The 20,609-nt window shown below is 36.8% G+C and overlaps 1 protein-coding gene across 2 annotated transcripts in view; it reads right to left on the reverse strand.

Annotated features, from left to right (window-relative positions):
* Positions 1 to 20,609, reverse strand: part of TMLHE (trimethyllysine hydroxylase, epsilon) — a 118,194-nt gene that overhangs the window by 38,388 nt on the left and 59,197 nt on the right. The window contains exon 2 of one of the 2 annotated variants that reach the window (XM_019018791.4): positions 11,886 to 12,067. The exons of the other annotated variant lie outside the window; for it this stretch is intronic. Within the exon in view, the coding sequence (XP_018874336.2) occupies positions 11,886 to 12,066 (181 nt within the window). The 5' untranslated portion in view covers position 12,067. The remainder of the gene's footprint in view (positions 1 to 11,885; positions 12,068 to 20,609) is intronic. 2 annotated transcript variants of the gene reach the window in all.

Raw genomic sequence — 20,609 nt, forward strand, 5'->3', positions numbered from 1 at the left:
ACACACACATATATCCCCCTATTGGTTCTGTTCTGTTTCTCTGGAGAACACTGACTAATATAGATATTGGTACTGAGAAGTAGGGTACTGCTGTAACAAATACCTAAAATTGTGGAAGCAGCTTTGGAAATGGGTAATGGGGTAGAGGCTGAAAGAGTTTTCAGGTACATGCTAGAAAAAAGCCTAGATTACTGTGAAGGGATTGCTAATGGTGTTTCTGGTAAGAGGTCAGAAAAAAAAGAGGACAGCTGGAGGGAAAGCCTCCATGTTCCTAGAGAATATAAATAATTGTAAACAGAATGCTGGTAGAAATATGAATGGTAAAGGCCATTCTGATGAGGTCTCAGATGGAAAAGAGGAACATGCTACTGGACAAAGGAAAAAAAAGTGACACTTTTTATAAAGTGGCAAAAAACTTAGCTGCAAAGTGATGAGAGAGCAGTTGGTTCCTTCTGACTGCTTACAGTAAAATGCGAGAAGAGATAAATGAATTGAAGAAGGAACTGTTAAACAAAAAGGAACCAGGACTTAAAAAATTTAGAAAATTCTCAGCTTATCCATATTGCAAAGAATGAGAAAGTATGTTTGAAAGAGAATACTAAGGGTGTGGCTGATCCACATTTGATAAGGAGATAAGTGTGTGCATGAACCATGGTCCTAGTCAGCCATCTCAACAGAAGCCATAAACAGAGATGGGATTATACCAGCAGAAAAACTGCCAGCTGGGACCAAAAAGAACAGAGAAAATGGGACAAAATTGAAAGAGTTGTGCATGTGCTATTTATTCCTCAAAAAAAGGGAAGAGTGAGGCTAAAGGCAATTTAGAGATCATCGGGGCTGCCACTCCCACCACAGGCCCAAGGGGCAGGGCTAGTTCTTCCTCAGTTTCAAAAGGCACAGTCACCTCAAAGAGCCTCATGGGCAGGGCTGCTGCTAAATGTTGGGTTTAGCTGGGACCCATCACTTTTTCCTTCCTTCTCATTTCTCCCCCTGTCCCTGCCTTTTTTTTTTTTTTTTTTTTTGAGACACAGGCTCGCTCTGTCGCCTAGGCTAGAGTGCAGTGGTGCGATCTCGGCTTACTGCAGCCTCTGCCTCCTGGGTTCAAGCAATTCTCCTGCCTTCGTCTCCCTGGTAGCTGGGACTATAGGTGCCCGCCACCATGCCCAGCTAATTTTTGTATTTTTAGTAGAAACAAGGTTTTGCTGTGTTGGTCAGGCTGGTCTTGAACTCCTGACCTCAAGTGATCTGCCTGCCTTAGCCTTCCAAAGTGCTGGTATTACAGACATGAGCCACCTGGCACCCGGCCTTATTTCTCTCTTTTTGGAATGGGACTGTCTCTATTGTACCTGTCCCACCTTCCTATTTTGGAAGCACATACTTATCTGGTTTCACAGGAGAAGAAATTTTGCCTCAGGATAAATTGTACCTCAAGTCTCACCCATATCAAATTTAGATGAGATTTAGTTGAGACTTTGGAATTTTCATCTTTAGAGTGGATGCTGGAATGAATTAAGACTTGGGGTTGTTGGGATGGAAGGTATGTATTTTATGTGAGAAGAATATGAATTTGGGGAATCTATGGGTGGAATGTAATAGACTGAATTGAGTCTCCCCTAAGTCCATATGTTAAAGCTCTAACCCCCAATGTGATGGTATCTGGAGATGGAGACTTTGGGAGATAATTAGGCCATGAAGGTAGATTCCTCATGATGGTATTAGTGCTCTTATAACAAGGGACAGGAGATGGAGCCCTTTATCTCTCCACCATGTGAAGATATAGCAAGAAGGCAGAGGGCAGCCTTCTGCAAGCCAGGAAGAGAGTCCTCACCAGAACTTGACTATGCTGGTGCCCTGATGTTGGATTTTGTAGCCTCCAGAACTGAGAGAAATAAATGTCTGTTGTTTAAGCCACCTGGGCTATGGTATTTTGTTAAAGCAGCCTGAGCCAACTAAGACAACCATGGGACAGAGATTGTACATGGCCCAAAAAAAGCGTAAAATATTTACTGTCTGGCTGTGTTAGTCAGTTCAGGCTGCTATAACAAAATTATAATAGACTGGGTAGCTTAAACAACAGATATTTATTTCTCACTGTCTGGAAGCTAGGAAGTCTAAGATGAGGGTTCCAGGCCATTTGATTCCTGGTGAGGACACTCTTCTTGCTGTGCAGATGGCTACCTTGTTGCTATATCCTCAAATGATAGAGACAGAATGTGCTCTCTCTTATAATGGCACTAATTCCATCATGAGGACTCCACCCTAATAATCTAATTAGCTCCCAAAGGTTCCATCTTCAAGTACCATCACATTGGGAGTTAGGCTTCAACATATGAATTTGGAGAAAACACATTCAGTCCATAGCACTGGCCCTTTACAGATAAAAGTCTGCTGACCTCTGAGATAATCTGTAGCAGAAACTCTTTTTTTCATCCTCTCCTTCACTTCTAGTGAGTTGGCAAGAGTAGCTAATACTACCACCTTAATAGCATTTGAAACCTAACTAACCCCTGTCTCCATTTAAGCTCCACACATCAGTCAGAATACTCTTTCCAATGAAATTTAGCTTAGAATCCCTTAAGTAGTTCCCCATTACAATAAAGACAATCTCCTCAAGATTGCCTACAAGGGTCTGCACAATGTGGCCCCGGCTAACCTCTGTAGCATCTTTTATCAACCCTTCCTTGCACTTGATGTAGCAGTCCATATAGGCCAATATGACATATTCTCTGTAGCCTAACTCTTGTACATATAGTTTGCTCTAACTGAAACATGCTTCTTCACTGCCTCAACCCTCTTCCCCTGCCTAGTTCATATTCAATACTCATGACTCAGCAGGCAGTCATTCATAACTCTCCAGGTTGGATTAAGTACCTTTCCTCTTTGTTCTTACAGCACCCTATGCATTGCCTAAAAGAATTTCTCATGTTGTCTTATGCTTGTTTATCATTGCCACAAGACTGTGAGTATCTTGAGGATAGGGAATGTGTCTTCTTCCTCTCTGCATGCTTTGCACTTAGGACAATGCCTGAATTCTGGTAGGTATTCATTAAATGTTTGTTGAATAAATCAATGGTAAATCAAGCAGTGGTACAGCTGCCTTACTGGTAACTCCAATACAGGCCACATATCTACAAATGATCTTCTCCTGCTCTACTAGATAGCTAGTAATCCTGACTATATGCTATATTCCATTTTCAGGTTAAGAGTTGCTAGTTATATAAGCAGTGTAGTAGTGGAATAAACTACTGTGTGGCTAGACTTGCCTTTTAGTAGGCTTCAATATATCCCCTCATTTTAGTTAAGTTGGTACGCTTACTGTCCTTTTGCTGACTGGAATCCATTCTTGCCTTTTCACTTGTAATTTTTCTCCTTGAAATCACAGGAGAAATTAATTAAAGGACCTTCTGATTAAATGACCACCTTCTCCTTCAAAATATAGCTAAAAATTCATTTATTCAAGGCAGCTTCTTTGAATAATGTATTTCCTCTTTGAAATTAAATATTTGATAGGTATCAACTCAATTTACATTTGTGTCTGGCATAAGCTAATTATGCTTCTCATATTTATTTACTTATTTTATTCATTTCAGGGACTCTACATCTTACGTTGAGAAAGGGAATCTTCCATCTTTGGTTCTCTAACAGTTCTTAGCTCAGTTAATAAAATTAACACTCAGCAAATGCTTATTAATTAGATCTTATCAAAATTTTAATACAGAAAACAAATTTGAAACTCACCTTGATTCATCTCTTTTATAACCCACATTTAATCAATCACCAAGGTCTGTTGATTCCACTTCCTAAATCTTTCTGAAATCCATATAACCTCTCCATTTACACTCCTTTCTCCTGCCACATTCAGGTATTCATCATCTATAGACAGTGGGACACTATAAAAGGATTTTAAAAATCAAGGTAGTAAAATCAGATTGGAGTTTAGAAAGAGCACTCTAGTTTCAGGATGGATAATGAATCATCAGGAGAGCAAGACAAGGCTGCAGTAATCCTGTTAGGATAGTTACCTCCTCGCTTCTCAATGTTGTTTTTGGACCACTTTTTCTCCCTCCTTCCTCTAAAACCCAAGCTTCTTTGAAGATCATGCTTTCTTAATTATTCTAATCAAGTACCTCTTGAGTCACTCTCCATTTTTAATGAAGACCAGTTTACCGTTGTCCACTTTATCCTTTCCCTGTCATCCTTGGCAACTTCATCATCATTAATGACAGTACTCTCAAAATTTTCATTTAAAACATTCCATACTCTAGCCACCTCTTATTACCATTCCAATTCAATTATTCTGGCACTCCTCACCCTGATAATCCTTCAACCCCATAAAGAGCTCCAATTCATTGACCCTAAGCTCCTTTTCACTCTCTGTCATCTTGTTTCCTTTAATGTCCTCACTTCCCTCCTTAATGTCCTCACTTCCCTCCTTACAGAGCCCATATTCCATGGTCCATCATTTTAATCAATTCCCTGCAAACATTCTTAACTTCCTTGTCCCCTCTCTCTGTGCCATACTTCTCTGACAAAGCCCCAACCACGGTAAACTCAAGTTCCTACCTCCTGTGCAGCCAAGCAGCTGAAAATTGCTGGAGAAAAATTTTTCTTTTATGTTTTATTTTTTTAATTGACAAATACTGTGTTTTGTTATCTTGTAAACATGATGTTTTGAAGTATATATACATTTTGGAATGGCTAAACCTAACCAATTAGTAAATGGATTACTTCACATAGTTATTATTTTTGTGGTGCTAGTATGTAATGTCAACTCTGTTTTTCAAGAATACAATATCATCATTAACTATAGTCATTTTGCTGTATGATAGATCTCTTGAAATGTATTCCTCCTATCTAACTCTAATTATGTATCCTCTGACCAACATGTCTCCATCTTCCCTCCCCTCAATCACCCTAGCCTCTGATAACTACCATTATACTCACTTCTATGAGATCAAATTTTTTAGATTCCACGTATGAGTGAGATAATGCAGTATTTGTCTTCCTGTGCCTGGCTTATTTCCTTTAACATAAATTCCTCCAGGTTCATTCATGTTGCTGCAAATGACAGGATCTGACTCTTTTTATGGCTGAGTAGTATTACATTGTGTATGTATACCTCACTTTTTTCATCCACTCATCCATTGATGGACGCTTATGATGGAGAAAATTTTAAAAACTGCACTGGCTAGTATCATTTTAAACTCATCATGAAAAATCTCAAATTAGTACTCAATATAGCCAAATAATTCTTGCATAATTTCCTAGTAAAATCACACACTCTCTAAGAAGACTGTGTCATACCATCTCCCCATCCTCAAACTGCCAACACCTCCTCACCCTTCACACTTTCAACTGATGACCTTGCTTCTTCCTTCAAAGAAAATGTAGAAGCAATAAGAGAATCTTCACAAACTGATGCCCCGTATCCAATCACTTACCTGCATCTGTGCCCATATATTCCACCTTTCTTTCTGTTACAATCGTTGAAATATCTGTGCATCTAATCAAGGTCAATAGTTCCATTTATGAACTAGATTCTATCTCTTTTTCATACTCAGAGACTATGCTCCTGAAGCAGTTCTATTCCTCTCTTTTGCGTCACCAAATTTTCCTTCCCTATTGGATCATCCTCATTAGCAAACATGTAATATCTCCCATATTAAAATAATATTCCAGGAGTGCCATCAGCAAGATGGCAGAATAGAAAAAAAAGACCCTCCTTCTCCCATGGTTTGAATAACAATTTATGGAACAATTGCCTTTATGACAAATTCAGAAATGAGTTAAAAGGTTGCTGCACCCCAGACAAGTGCAAAGCCAACCTCACCAAAACCCAGTAGGAAAATTCATGGCATTTCTTCACCAGAGACTCTTCTCCCAGCTTGGTGCATTGTAACTGAGAGGAAACCCCTACCTCCTGACTTATCCTAGGGGGGAAAAGAAGTTGAATGTCCAACATTCTAACTTTTCAGGGTGTTATCTAAAATATTGGTTTCTGTCTTGCCTGAATCTAAGAACTGACAGCAATGGGATGCCAGGTTGGGGGCCTGCTGAGAACAAAGGTGATCAATGTGGCTTGGCCTGGCACCAGAGTCTGTAGACCACAGACAGACATTATGTGGAGCTCCAATACCCTGGTTTACTACAGAAACAGAGAGATGGCAGTATCACAGACAGACATCAAGGGGAACTCCTGAATAGAAACTGATAAATCTCTTCAACTAGATGATTATATGCACAGTCCCAGAAGAGTATGCATTCCCAGGAAAGGATTAGGAGGTCTCTGGATTCTTTAACTGGGCTAATTGGAGAATGTCCTCCTTGTATGCAACCAGACCACAAAGACTGAGAAAGGTAGCTGAGCTTTCAAATGTTAAAATCTCAACAAGATATAGTAAGACATACGAAGAAACAAAGAAATGTGGACTATTCAAAGGAATAATTTAAACCTCCAGAAAGCACCCCTAAAGACATAGAGAAATATAAATTACCAAAAACTCAAAATAAGCATCACCAGAATAATTGAAGAATTAAACAAGAACATAGATAGGCAACTAAACAAAATTAGGAAACTGACATATAAACAAAATAAGAATATCAACAAATAAATAAAACTATAAAGAAGAATCAAACAGAAATTCTGGAACTGAAGTATCTAATAATCGAATTGGAGAAATAATTCACTGGAGGGATTCAATAGCAGAATTGACCAGGCAGAAAAAAGAATTAGTAAACTCATCGATAGGGCTTTGAAATTATTGAGAAAGAGAAGAAAAAAACAACAAAGAATGAAGAAAAATGAGGAGAGCCTAAGGGATTTATGGGGCACCAACAAGCAGAACAACATACGCATGATGCAAATCACAAAAGGGGAAAAGAGAAATGAGTAGAGAGCTTATCTGAAGAAATGATGGCTGAAAACTCTCCAAATTTGATGAGAGAAAAGGACACACAATTTGAATAAACAAACAACTCCAGTTGGAATAAATCTAAAGAGACCTACACTGAGACCCATCAAAATCAAACTGTCAAAAGTCACAAAGACAGAATCTTGAAAGTGGCAAGAAAAAATGACTCATCACATATAAGGGAGCTTCTATTAAACTATCAGCTGGTTTCTCAGCAAAACCTTGCAGGCTAGAAAGGAGTGAAATAATATATTCAATTACTGAAGAACAAAACCTGCCCACCAAGAACATTATATTTTGTAAAACTGTCCTTCTAAAATGAAGGAGAGATTAAGACTTCCCAGATAAACAAAAGGAGAGGAAGTTGATCACCACTCAATCTGCCCCACAAGAAATGCTAAAGGGATCCTTCAAGTTGAAGAAAAAGGATGATAAATAGCAACACAAAACCATATGAAAATATAAACCTTCTGATAAAGGTTTATTGTGTAGTATTGTAATATAAGTGTGTAAATCACTTTTAAGTATGGTATAAATTTTAAAAACAAAAGTAACAAATAATTATAGATCTATGTTAATGGATGCACATTATAAGGAAAGGATGCCCACCCTCAATATTACTATTGTTGAAGTACTGGGATTCCTAGCTAGAAAAATTAGACAAGAAAGAGAAGTAACAGAAATCTAAATTGGAAAAGATGAAGTAAAATTGTCTGTATTCACAGATGACATGATCTTATATGTAGAAAACCCTAAATATTCCATATGCAATAAAAAGTATTATAACTAATAAATGATGTCAGAAAATTTGCAGGATACAAAAGCAATACATAAAATGCATTGCATTTCTATATATTAATGGTGACCAATCTAAGAAGAAAAATTAAGAAAAAATTCCCTTTATTTATTTTATTTTATTTTTTATTATACTTTAAGTTCTGGGGTACATGTGCAGAACATGCAGGTTTGTTACATAAGTATACATGAGCCATGGTGGTTTGCTGCACCCATCAACCTGTCATCTGCATTAGGTATTTCTCCTAATGCTATCCCTCCCCTAGACCCCACTCCCTGACAGGCCCCAGTGTGTGATGTTCCCTTCCCTGTGTCCATGTGTCCTCATTGTTCAACTCCCACTTATGAGTGAGAACATGTGATGTTTGGTTTTCTATTCTTGTGTTAGTTTGCTGAGAATGATGGTCTCCAGTGTCATCCATGTCCCTGCAAAGGACATGAACTCATCCGTTTTTATGGCTCTATAGTATTCCATGGTGTATATGTGCCACATTTTCTTTATCCAGTTTCACATTGATGGGCATTTGGGTTGTTTCCAAGTCTTTGTTATTGTGAACAGTGCTGCAATAAACATACGTGTGCATATGTCTTTATAGTAGAATGATTTATAATCCTCTGGGTATATACCCAGTAATGAGATTGCTGAGTCAAATGGTAATTCCAGTTCTAGATCCTTGAGGAATCTCCACACTGTCTTCCACAATGGTTGAACTAATTTACACTCCCACCAACACTGTAAAAGCATTCCTATTTCTCCACATCCTCTCCAGCATCTGTTGTTTCCTGACTTTTTAATGATTGCCAATCTAACTGATGTGAGATGATATCTCATTATGGTTTTGATTTGCATTTTTCTGATGACCAGTGATGATGAGCTTTTTCATATGTTTGTTGGCTGCATAAATGTCTGCTTTTGAGAAGTGTCTGTTCATATCCTTTGCCCACTTTTTGATGGGGTTTTTTTTTCATGTAAATTTGTCTAAGTTCTTTGTAGATTCTGAATATTAGCCCTTTGTCAGATGGATAGATTGCAAAAATTTTCTCCCATTCTGTAGGTTGCCTGTTCACTCTGATGGTAGTTTCTTTTGCTGTGGAGAAGCTCTTTAGTTTAATCAGATCCCATTTGTCTATTTTGGCTTTTGTTGCCATTGCTTTTGGTGCTTTAGTCATGAAGTCTTTGCCCAAGCCTATGTCCTGAATGGTATTGCCTAGGTTTTCTTCTAGGGTTTTTATGGTTTTAGGTCTTATGTTTAAGTCTTTAATCCATCTTGAGTTAATTTTTGTGTAAGGTATAAGGAAGGGATCCAGTTTCAGCCTTCTGCATATGGCATCAAAAAGGATGAAATACTTACGAATAAACTTAACCAAGTTAGTGAAACACTTGTACAGTGAAAACTACAAAATGTTGCTAAGATAAATCAAAGAAAGGTACAAATAAATGAAAAGGCATCTCATGCTTATGGATTAGAAGGCTTAATGTTGTTAAAATGTCCATACTACCCAAAGTGATCTACAGATTAAATGCAATGCCTATCAAAACTCCAATGGAATTTGTTGTAGAAACAGAAAAAAACCTTCCTAAAAGTCATACGGAATCTCAAGGGACCCTGAATAGTCAAAATAATCTTGAAAAATGAGACCAAAATTGGAGGCCTCGCACTTCCCAATTTCAAAACATGCAACAAAGCAACAGTAATCAAAATAGTATTGATGTATGAAAAAGTCTTTATCTTTCACTTTTGAAGGATCATTTTGCTGGATATATAATTCTACATTGGTAGTTGTCCCCGCTTTAACACTTTAAGGTTGTCATTCCATTGTGTTCTTGCTTGCACAGTTCCTGATGAGAAGTCCACTGCAATTCTTATCTTTGTTTCTCTGTAGATAAGGTGTTTTTCTCCCCACTAGGCTGCCTTCAAGAATATCTCTTTGTCTTTGGTTTTCTGCAGTTTTAATATAATATGCCTATGTGTGAGGTCCTGCTTGTTTATTTTAAGGTGTGTGTGTGTGTGTGTGTGTGTGTTTATTTATAATGCATTTGTTAATGTGTCTATTTTTATGCCAGTATCATATTGTTTTGATTACTATTGCTTTGTAATATATTTTGATATCAGGTAGTACGATGCCTCCAGCTTTGTTCTTTTTGCTCAAGATTGCTTTAGCCATTCAGGGTCTTAAGTTGAAAACTTTTCCTTTCAGATCAGGAACAAGACAATGATGTTCACTCTTCCTACTCTTACTCCACATAGTACTGGAAGTCGTAGCCAGAGTAATTAGGCAAGAAAAAGAAATAAAAGACATGCAAATAAGAAAGAAAGAGACGAAATTGTCTCTGTTCACTGATGAAATAATCTTATATATAGAAAACCCTAAAGAGACTACCAAAAAACTGTTAGACTTAATGAATTCAGTAAAATCAACATACAAAAATCATTAATGCTTCTAAACCCTAACAATGAACTAACTGAAAAAGAAATCAAGAAAACAGTGCTATTTGTAATAGTTGCAAAAAAATACTTAGGAATAAATTTAACCAAGGAGATTAATAATCTCTACACTCAAAACTATAAAACATTGATTAAATAAATTGGAGAACACACAAATAAATGAAAAAAATTCCATCTTCATGGATTGGAAGAATTAATATTGTTAAAATATCTATACTATTCAAAGTGATCTACAGATTCAATGCAGCTCCTGTCAAAATTTCAATTACATTTTTCACAGAAATAGAAAAAATCCTAAAATTCTGACTGATAATTTCAACACCTGTGTCATATGTAAGTCTGGTTCTGATCTTGCTTTGTCTCTTCAAATTGTGTTATTCTTGCCTTAGAAGTTTTGTAATGTTGTTATTGTTAAAAGCCAGACATCTTGTATAGAGCAATAGCTACTGAGGTAAATAGGATTTTACCATGAATATTTATATTAATCTGGCCTGGAGTTAGGTTGTGTTTGATGTTTGTTGTCTCTGTGGGTACCAGAAGCATTAAATTTCTCTAGTGATTTTGCTTTTGTCTTCTCTCTTGGCCTTGGCCCTTCCCTTTGTGCTGTACCTCAGAGACAGGCTGTCTCTTGCAGCTCTTCCAGCTGTAATCCATTGTCATTTTAACTGGAGGCTTATAGCTTGTTGTAGGATGTGGGGGGATGAGGGCATTCTACAATCTTCAGATTCTCAGTCTTTGGAGTGCATAGTGGGCCTGTGTCTTGGAAGTGTGACTTTCACAATTGTTTTTGTTTCTCTTCCAGGGTGTGGTAGATTGAACTGTAACCCTCAAAAAGATATGTTGAAGTCCTAATCCCTGGTACCTGTGAATGTGACCTTATTTAGAAAGCCTCTTTGCAGATGTAATCAAGTTAAAATGAGGTCACCCTGGATTAGGGTGTGTTCTAAATCCAGTGACTGCTATCTTTATAAAGAGAGAAATATTTGAAGACAGAGATTAGATATTGAGAAGAAGGCCATGTGAATATGAAAGCAGAGATTGGAGTCATGCTGGCACAAGCAAAGTAAAGCCAAGGATTGCCAGCAACCATAAGAAACTAGAAAAGGCAAGGAAAAACTCTCTCCCAAAGGGAGCATGGCCTTACCAACCCTCCAAGACTATGAGAAAATACACTGTTGTTTTAAATCACCTAGTTTGTGTAATTTGTTATGGCAGCCTTAGAAGACTCATACACATAGGTAAAGTATTCCCTCCTGCCAACTAATACTTTCTGTGGTTGTAACATTCCTAGTCTATATCTTTGAAACCCTCTCCCTTGTATATTAAGGCTTTCTTTTCTTTATTTTTTTTTCCGTTAGGTAAGACAGGGAGATGGAGTGGGGCTGAAGCAGGCTGAGTTGCCTTCCCCTAGTTGAGAAAATACTTTTTGTGGAGTTGACAGGACCTCTAGCCCTCTGTTATTTTTGTCTTTCTCCCAACTTGTAGGCTAATCTTAAAAATAAATGGCTAGAGGTCCTGTCAACTCCACAAAAAGTATTTTCAGACCACACGAAAGGTATTTATCATTGCATAACAATGTGAATTGTACACTTAAAATGGTTAAGATAGTAAATTTTGTACTATGTGTTTTCTTACCACAATTTTATCATTCCAATTTTTGATATATGTGCTGCCAAAGCAAATATTTCTTACCACAAGTCTTAAAAAGTATGTGTCTTCACACATCTCTTACCAAAATGATCTTCATGTTGCTGCCAAGCACAAGTCAGAGACTTGGAGGCTGTATGGTGCCAATGGACAGCTAAAGGAAGTAAGCTTTTGAAGTTGGGCTGTGGAAGGGCCGGATATATGACTCCTCCCTTCAGTAAGTCCTGAAGCCTGCTGTGTAGGTGGGACAATCTGTGGTACCACATCCTAGAAGATTGGATAATAACAAGTTAGTAGTAATATACAACAACTTTTATGAGGCTATAGGAATAACACTACAGATATAATTATGTAAAATGATAGATTTAATGATCTCAATACAGAGGATTAAACAAAGGAGAGATTGTGAAAAGTTAAGCATAAGTGATCTATAACCATTACTTACATTTTCTCATTAGCCACTCTTATTTTATGTCATACAATCTTCCTTTTGGCCTACTACCTAACTGAAGCAGTGCTTTAAAAAATTCACTAATCTTAATCTTCCAAATACATACAGTCATCTGCATAATGACATTTCTGTCAGTAACAGACCACATATATGATGGTGGTCCCATAAGATTATAATGGAGCCGAAAAATCCTATCACCTAGTGACATGGTAATGTAGCACAATGCATTACCTTTTCTATGTTTAGATGTGTTTACATACACAAATGCTCAGCGTTATGTTACAATTGCCTACAGTATTCAGTACAGTCACATGCTGTGCAGGTTTGTAGCCTAGGAGCAACAGGCTATGTATATCATAGCCTGGACGTGTAGTAGGCTATACCATCTGCGTTTGTTAACACTCTAGGATGTTCATACAACCATGAAATTGCTGAATGAGGCATTTCTCAGAATGTATCCCTGTCGTTATCCTGTCAACTGACCCATAATTGTAAAAGGATTATTTTTCATGTCTCATCCTTCTGGGTCTCTCTGCTTGTGACACTACTGATCACCCCTATTCCGACTATGTGAAACTCTCTTCTCCGCTGGTTATGTGTGCTGTGGGCAAGTTACTTAAACCCTCAGTGACTCCATTTCTTCCTTTGTAAAATGAGGTTGATAATAGTATTTATCTCATGGCTTTACTGTGAGGACTAAAATACTTAGAATTATATGTTCCATACTAAGCCCTACATATGTATCACTGCTATTACTATCGTTATTACGGCTGTTGTTAGGCATAAACTGTATGTTGGGAAAATGCCCTGATAAACCTGCTTGGAGTTGGTGATGCTGAGTAGCATAGTTTTAGAAAAATTAATAAAACAACACCATTTGCATAAGGTCTTAAAAGGAATTAATTTGTCCTGTGGCAGAAGACTGACAGAGCTATGTGATTGCAGATAGGCTGTGTGGTTCTCAATGTGAACCTTCTCAATTACACCCTCAAATATGCAGTAGTGTAATTAAACCCACAAAATGCTTATGTTGAGTGGACTGGTGAGTGCCTGTGTGTGTGTGTGTGCGCATGCATATGTGTGGGTATGTGAGTTGTAAGCTGATGAAAGGACTGAACTTCATGCTGATATGGGATGAAACCAATCACATAAATTAAAGCCATAGCTAGAGATATAATAGAATTTACTAATCACTAGGGAGCAGTCTGTAATTACAGGATAGAGAATGGAAGGCTAAAGTCAAATTTATTGAGATTTTGTGGCTGAGGGCAAAGAGGAGAGCACAGAAACTCCTCTGCTGATATCTGGGTTACATTTATTTCTTCACTGTCTCTTGTTTCCAACCTCCTACCTACAGATACCGTCTGAAACAGGGGCTGGCAATCTGTGCCCCACAAACTAAAAATGGATTTTATATTTTTTAAGGAGTTGTAAAGAAAAACAAAGATGAGTATGACACCAAGACTCCAGACCAAGACCAGACTAGAATTTCTTCTTTGTAGTCTATGAAGTCTACAATATGTGCTATCTGGATCTTCAAAGAAAAAAAGTTTCCAACTCCTAGTCAAATATTGAATTCTTAATCAAATACTCTTCTCCCACTACATCGAAAAATCTCCCCAAAATCTACTCTTAAGTATATTCACTCACTTCATTATTTCACAAAATAAATATTACTAATAGGTACTTTTTTTTTTGTTTTTGAGATGGAGTCTTGCTGTGTCGCCCAGGCTGGATTGCAGTGGTGCGATCTTGGCTCACTGCAAGCTCTGCCTCCCGGGTTCAAACCATTCTCCTGCCTCAGCCTCCCGAGTAACTGGGACTACAGGCACCCGCCACACGCCCAGCTAATTTTTTGTATTTTTAGTAGAGACGGAGTTTCACCATGTTAGCCAGGATGGTCTCGATCTCCTGACCTCGTGATCCGCCGCCTCGGCCTCCCAAAGTGCTGGGATTACAGGCGTGAGCCACCGCGACCAGCTATAATAGGTACTTTCTTAAGTATTAAGATACAAACATAAATTAATCAGCAGTCCTAGCCACCATTCAAGATGTTCACAAACTAGCAGGGAAGAAAGACAAGTACAGGGTGATAACTACTACTATTTATAATAGTTTTAAGCATACAACACAGTGAAAGGTGCAAAGGAGTAAGAAGTTAACCATGCCTGAGGAAAGTGGTGGAGCTCCACATGACTAGTGTTCTTTGAAGAAGGTTTCGTTGTTTTATATTAACTTAAAAATAAAACTGATTGTAAAAAAAAAGAAAAGATGGGGGGATTGTTGGAGGTGTTGGAAATAATCCACACAACCCTGAAATATATAAAATAATAAGTAAAAGCCTCTTTCTTTCATTATTTACCACCCCATTCTTTCAAGGAAACTGTTGATGAGGTTTGGCATATACAATGACACATATAATTAAAATCTCCACACCTGCTATAGACACATACAGAAATACATATGTATTTAAACCATAAAGAATGGTAGAAAACAAAGTCTCTCCTCCCCCATTTCCCATAATCTCACTACTCAAATGTTACCAGTTTCAATTTTTAGAAATCAGCCCAAGCAAAACTGGATATCCATATGCAGAAGAATGAGACCCCTACCTCTTGCCATATACAAAAAATACAATCTAAGTGAATTAAAGACTTAAATCTAAGACCGCAAACTATGAAACTACTACAAGAAAACATTGGGGAAACATACCAGGACGTTGGTCTGGGCAAGGATTTCTGGAGTAAGACTTCAAAAGCACAGGCAAGCTAAGCAAAAATGGACAAATGGGATCACATCAAGTTAAAAAGCTACTGTACATCAAAGGATACAACCAACAAAGTGAAGGGACAACCTGGAGAATGGGAGAAAATAATTTGCCAACCACCCATCTGACAAGGGATTAATAATCAAGCAATTTGCAAACTGGCAGCAGGTATCTGAAATTCACACAACTGACAAAGTATTAATATCAAGAATATTTAAAGACATCCTACAGGCTGGGCGCAGTGGCTCACGCCTGAAATCCCAGCACTTTGGGAGGTCAAGGCGGGCGGATCACAAGGTCAGCAGTACGAGACCAGCCTGACTAACATGGTGAAACCCTGTCTCTACTAAAAAATACAAAAATTAGCCGGGTGTGGTGGCACACACCTGTAATCCCAGCTACTCAGGAGGCTGAGGCAGGAGAATCTCTTGAACCCAGGAGGCAAAGGTTGCAGTGAGCTGAGATTGCGCCACTGCACTCCAGCCTGGGCGACAGAGTGAGACTCTGTCTCAAAAAAAAAAAGACATCCTACAAGTCAATAGGAAAAGCAAACAATATGTGAGCAAATAGTATGAACAGACATTTCTAAGAGAAAACACATATGGTCAATATGGTCAATCAATTCATGAAGAGATGTTCAACCTCATTAATGATTAGGGAATTGTAATCTAGCCACAGTGAGATATGATATAACCATCTGATCGGCAAAAATTAAGATGTCTGACAATAGCAAGTATAGAGGTCTTGCACATCTTTCATTGAATTCATTCCTAAGTGATTTCTTGTGCTATTACAAGCAGCATTTTAAAATTTCAATTTGTAATTGCTAACAGTATACACAATGCAACTGACTTTTATATTCTGACCTGGAATGCTGTAATCTTATTAAAAACAGTTATTACTTCCAGTAAGCGCTTTGGAAATTTCTCAGCATTTTCTATATAAGGAATGTCATATATGAATAGAGTTCTACATCTTCTTTTGCAAACTTTATACCTTTTGTTTGTTTTTTTGCTGCATTGCACTCACTAGTTAGGAGGAGTAAGCATGGACAACCTTGCCTTGTTCCTGATCTTAGGGGAAAGCATTCCAGTTTCATGATTAAGTATGTTGTTAGCCATGTTTTTGGATTTTTTTGTTATTGTTATTAATGGCCTTTTTCTGGTTGGGGAAGTTTCCTTCAATTCCTAGTTTTCTGAGAGTATTTATCAGGAATATGACTTGAATTTTAGTAAATGTACTTTCTACATCTATTATTTTATGGCTTGTTGCTTTATTCTAGTAAAGTGGTTAATTATTCTGATTGACTTCCTATGTTAAAACAACCTTGCGTTTCTGGAATAAACCCCATTTGATTATGATATATTATCCTTTTTATACATTGTTGGATTCAATACGCTGAAATTTTGTTTCAGTATTTTGCATCTAGATACATGAGGAATACATGGTCTGGTGTGTGTATGTGTGTGTGTCATCTTTATCAGGTATTTTATCAGATTTATGCTGGGTTTTTAAAACTGTACTTTAAGTTCTGGGATACATGTGCAGAACGTGCAGGTTTGTTACATAGGTATACAAACCATGGTGGTTTGCTGCACCCATAAACCCGTCACCTACACTAGGTATTTCTTCTAATGCTATCCCTCCCCTAGCCCCCACTCCCCGACAGGCCCCAGTGTGTGATGTTCCCCTCCCTGTGCCCATATGTTCTCATTGTTCAACTCCCACTTATGAGTGAGAACACGTGGTGTTTGGTTTTCTCTTCCTGTGTTAGTTTGCTGAGAATGATGGTTTCCAGCTTCATCCATGTCCTTGCAAAGGACATGAACTCATCCTTTTTATGGCTGCATAGTATTCGGTGGCGTATATGTGCCACATTTTCTTTATCCAGTCTCAAATTGATGGGCATTTTGGTTGTTTCCAAGTCTTTGCTATTGTGAACAGTGCTGCAGTCAACATACGTGTGCATGTGTCTTTATCGTAGAATGATTTTTTTTTGGTCTTGCAAAATCAGTTTTATTGTAATATGCATATATGAAAATTTACCCATGACACATAGTCACAATCCTAATTTAACTTGTGCTAATTAAACTAATCCTAAAGTAACTAATTTTACTTCCATTTTTATTATGTGTAAAAATAAGTTCTTTCTATAATGTTTTGTACTATTGGTCTACTTGCTTGCTTGCTTTTCCATCCATTGCAATATTTGGGAATGGATTACAAAAAGATACTTGGATAAGTAGCACTGAAAGCTGTTAAAAACAGAATATCAATTCCTGGAGTATGTTTCTATCTGGATGCACACGAATGAAATAATTGAACTCTCAAAGTTCTTTTCACGCCCTTAATTCAATGAAGCAATTCCTGAAGCAACACATTCACATTTCATAGCTGATTTACATGTTTCCTTTTGCTAGCCTTCTCTTTTGGACTAAGTTTTCTCCTTACTAATGTCAGTTCAAACTGGTGAGACTTCAGACAAGTGGTTTCTCAATCCTGATGGCACAACAGAGTGATGTGGGGAACTTTAGAAAAGTTCTGATGATCCGGCCCTGCCCCTAGAGACTGTGATTCAATATTTTGAGTGTATATGAACCACTTGGTTATTTGGTTACTATGTCATCAAAGCAGGTTAAAAACGAGGGGAAAAGCCATTTTTTTCTTCAGCCTGGCTATCTTGACAACTAACAAATTATTTTTTACCCCCAAAAGAAAAGAAAAATGGGACCAAAGATATTTTTACTTTTAGTAAATAAAGCGCATCAACTCTCAAAAGGTGCTTGGCCCTTTAAACGGCACGGCAATGCACAGAAAGACAGTTGGGTGAGGCTGCATGCCCTTCATATCCATTTCAACACCTACCTCGGGTCCCAAAATAAATATTTTTAATATTGTCTCATTCTGGACTGTTCCAACATGCACTATATCAGCTTGTCTACATATTCTAATGTAACTGCATACAAGTTTCCAGCAGCTCATGTATTTTCTTTTTTTTTATTATACTGAAAGTTTTAGGGTACATGTGCACAACGTGCAGGTTTGTTACATATGTATACATGTGCCATTTGGTGTGTTGCACCCATTAACTCGTCATTTAACATTAGGTGTTCTTCCTAATGCTACCCCTCCCCCCTCCCCCCACCCCAAATCCTTTGGGTATATACCCAGTAATGGGATTGCTGGGTCAAATCGTAATTCTAGTTCTAGATCCTTGAGGAATTGCCACACTGTCTTCCACAATGGTTGAATTAATTTACATTCCCACCAACAGTGTAAAAGCGTTCCTGTTTCTCCACAGCCTCTCCAGCATCTGTTGTTTCCTGACTTTTTAATGATCACAAAATAAGTTAGGAAATGTTACCTCCACTTCACTTTTCAGTTCTAGTATTTCCACTTGGTCCTTATTTAGAAATTCTGTTTATCCTCTGAAGTTTTCCATCTGTTCATTCATTCCACTTATTTGCTCCTGTAAGTTCTCTAACATATTTACAATAACAGTTTTAATGTCCTGGTCAGAAAACACCAGTATCTGGGTTATCTGTGAGTCTGCCTTTATTGACTATTGTCCTCCCTCCTTATTATGACTATTTATTCATTTTGTTATATATGTAGTATTTTTTGGAATGTTGGATATTGTGGATGGCATGTTTTAGATGGTTTTGTAAATAACCTTTATCAGAAGTTACTTTTTATTCCTAGTTTGCTAAAAGACTTTTTCTCTCATAAATGGATGTTGAATTTTAGGGGTTTTTTTGCATTTATTGATTTGACTGTATGATTTTTCTCCTTTGTTTCTGTGGTGAGTTACCTTGATTCACTTTCAAAATGTAAACCAACTTTGCAACGCTGGCATAAACCAAACTACAATAGGGTATATTATCCTTTTAATACATCACTGTTTACAATTTTCTAATAGTTTGTTCGAAATTTTGCATCTATATTGATGTGTAAAATTAACCCCAAATTTTCCTTTCTCATATTTTCCTTATAATATTTTAGTTACAGTATTATTCTAACTTTATAAAAAGAGTTGTAAAGACATCTATTTTCTTCTGTTCTCTGGAAAATGTCATGTGAGATTGATATTATTTCTTTCTTAAATTTTGATAGAATTACTCAGTGAAGGCATCTGAGTCTTGGCTTTACTTTGTGAGATGGGTTTGAGTTACTTAATAGTTACAGGTCAGTGCAGAAATTTATCTTCTTGTGTTCTTTTTGGTAAGGTATGTTTCCTAGGAATCTATGTATTTTATTTAAATTTTTAGTATACTGACTTAAAATTATTTACAATATCCTATTGTAACTGTTCTGTTTTATGCTATATAATGGTAGCTCCTGTCTCATTCCTAATATTGGTTATTTATGCTTTCTCTCTCTTCTTTTGTTTCTTTATCCATATTTCTAGTGGTATTATCAATTTTATTAGTCTTTTCATAAAAGAAACTTTCGGTTTCAATAATGCTGTCTGTCAAATATGTCTTTCTTACAGGAAATTCTGTTCTTAACTTTGCTTCCTTCTACATTCTTTAGGATTAATTTTCTATTGTTTTTCCAATTCCCTGAGATGGATCCATCTGTCATTGATTTTTTAGCCTTTCCTCTTTTGTGGAATATGCATTTTAAGGACACAAATTTCCCTTACAGTAATGGTTAAACAGTATCCCTTTGAATTTTGAGATGCTATATTTCCATTTCTCAGTCAGCTCAAAATATTTTCTATTTTCCATTGCAATTTTTAAAAATTTGGCCCACAGGTTATTTTAAAGTATACTACGAATTTTAGGGAGATTTTCTAATTTATTTCTTGTTTTCTAACTTAATGTCGGTGTGGCCAAAAAATACTATAATTGTTTAAAGTTTTTGAGATTTGCTTTATGGTTCAACACATCACGTATTTTTTTATGTGCAGAAAAGAATATGTATTCTGCAATTGTTGCATGTGGTTGTCTATATATGTCAATTAGGTCAAGTTTGTTAATATTACTGTCCAACTCTTCTATATAATTATTGGTTTTCTCTTTTTTGTCTGATATTCTATCAGTTACTAAGGGATATATTTTAAGATCTCTGATTATGATTGTGAATTTATTGGGCATCAGTAAATTTTTGCTTTGCCTATTTTGAGTGTTAAGTGCATACAAATCAGAATAATTGTATCCTCTTGGTGGATTGCCCCTGTTATCATTATAAAATAGCTCTATATTTAGTAAATATTTCTACCTTAAAGTCACCTTTGTCTGGTATTAATATAGCTATATCAGCTTTCTTTTGGGTAGTATCTGCATTCTATACTTCTTCCATCCTTTTACTTTCAATCTTCCTATATCTTTACATTTTATATATCTCTTATAAACAAGATGTAGATTTTGTATTTTTTAACCATTCTAATAATCTTTGTCATTTAACTGAGGTATTCAGTCAATTTAAATTTACTATAATTACTGATATATTTAACTCTACTATATCACTATTTACTTTCTGTTTGTCTTGCCTATTCTGTTATCTTTTCTCTCCTTGCTTTGTTTTGTACTAATATGGTAATTTGTATTATTCAATTTACTCCTTGTTTAATTGTTATACATTCTTTT

This window comes from Gorilla gorilla, chromosome X (assembly GCF_029281585.2).
Source record: "Gorilla gorilla gorilla isolate KB3781 chromosome X, NHGRI_mGorGor1-v2.1_pri, whole genome shotgun sequence".
NCBI classification, from domain to species: domain Eukaryota; kingdom Metazoa; phylum Chordata; class Mammalia; order Primates; family Hominidae; genus Gorilla; species Gorilla gorilla.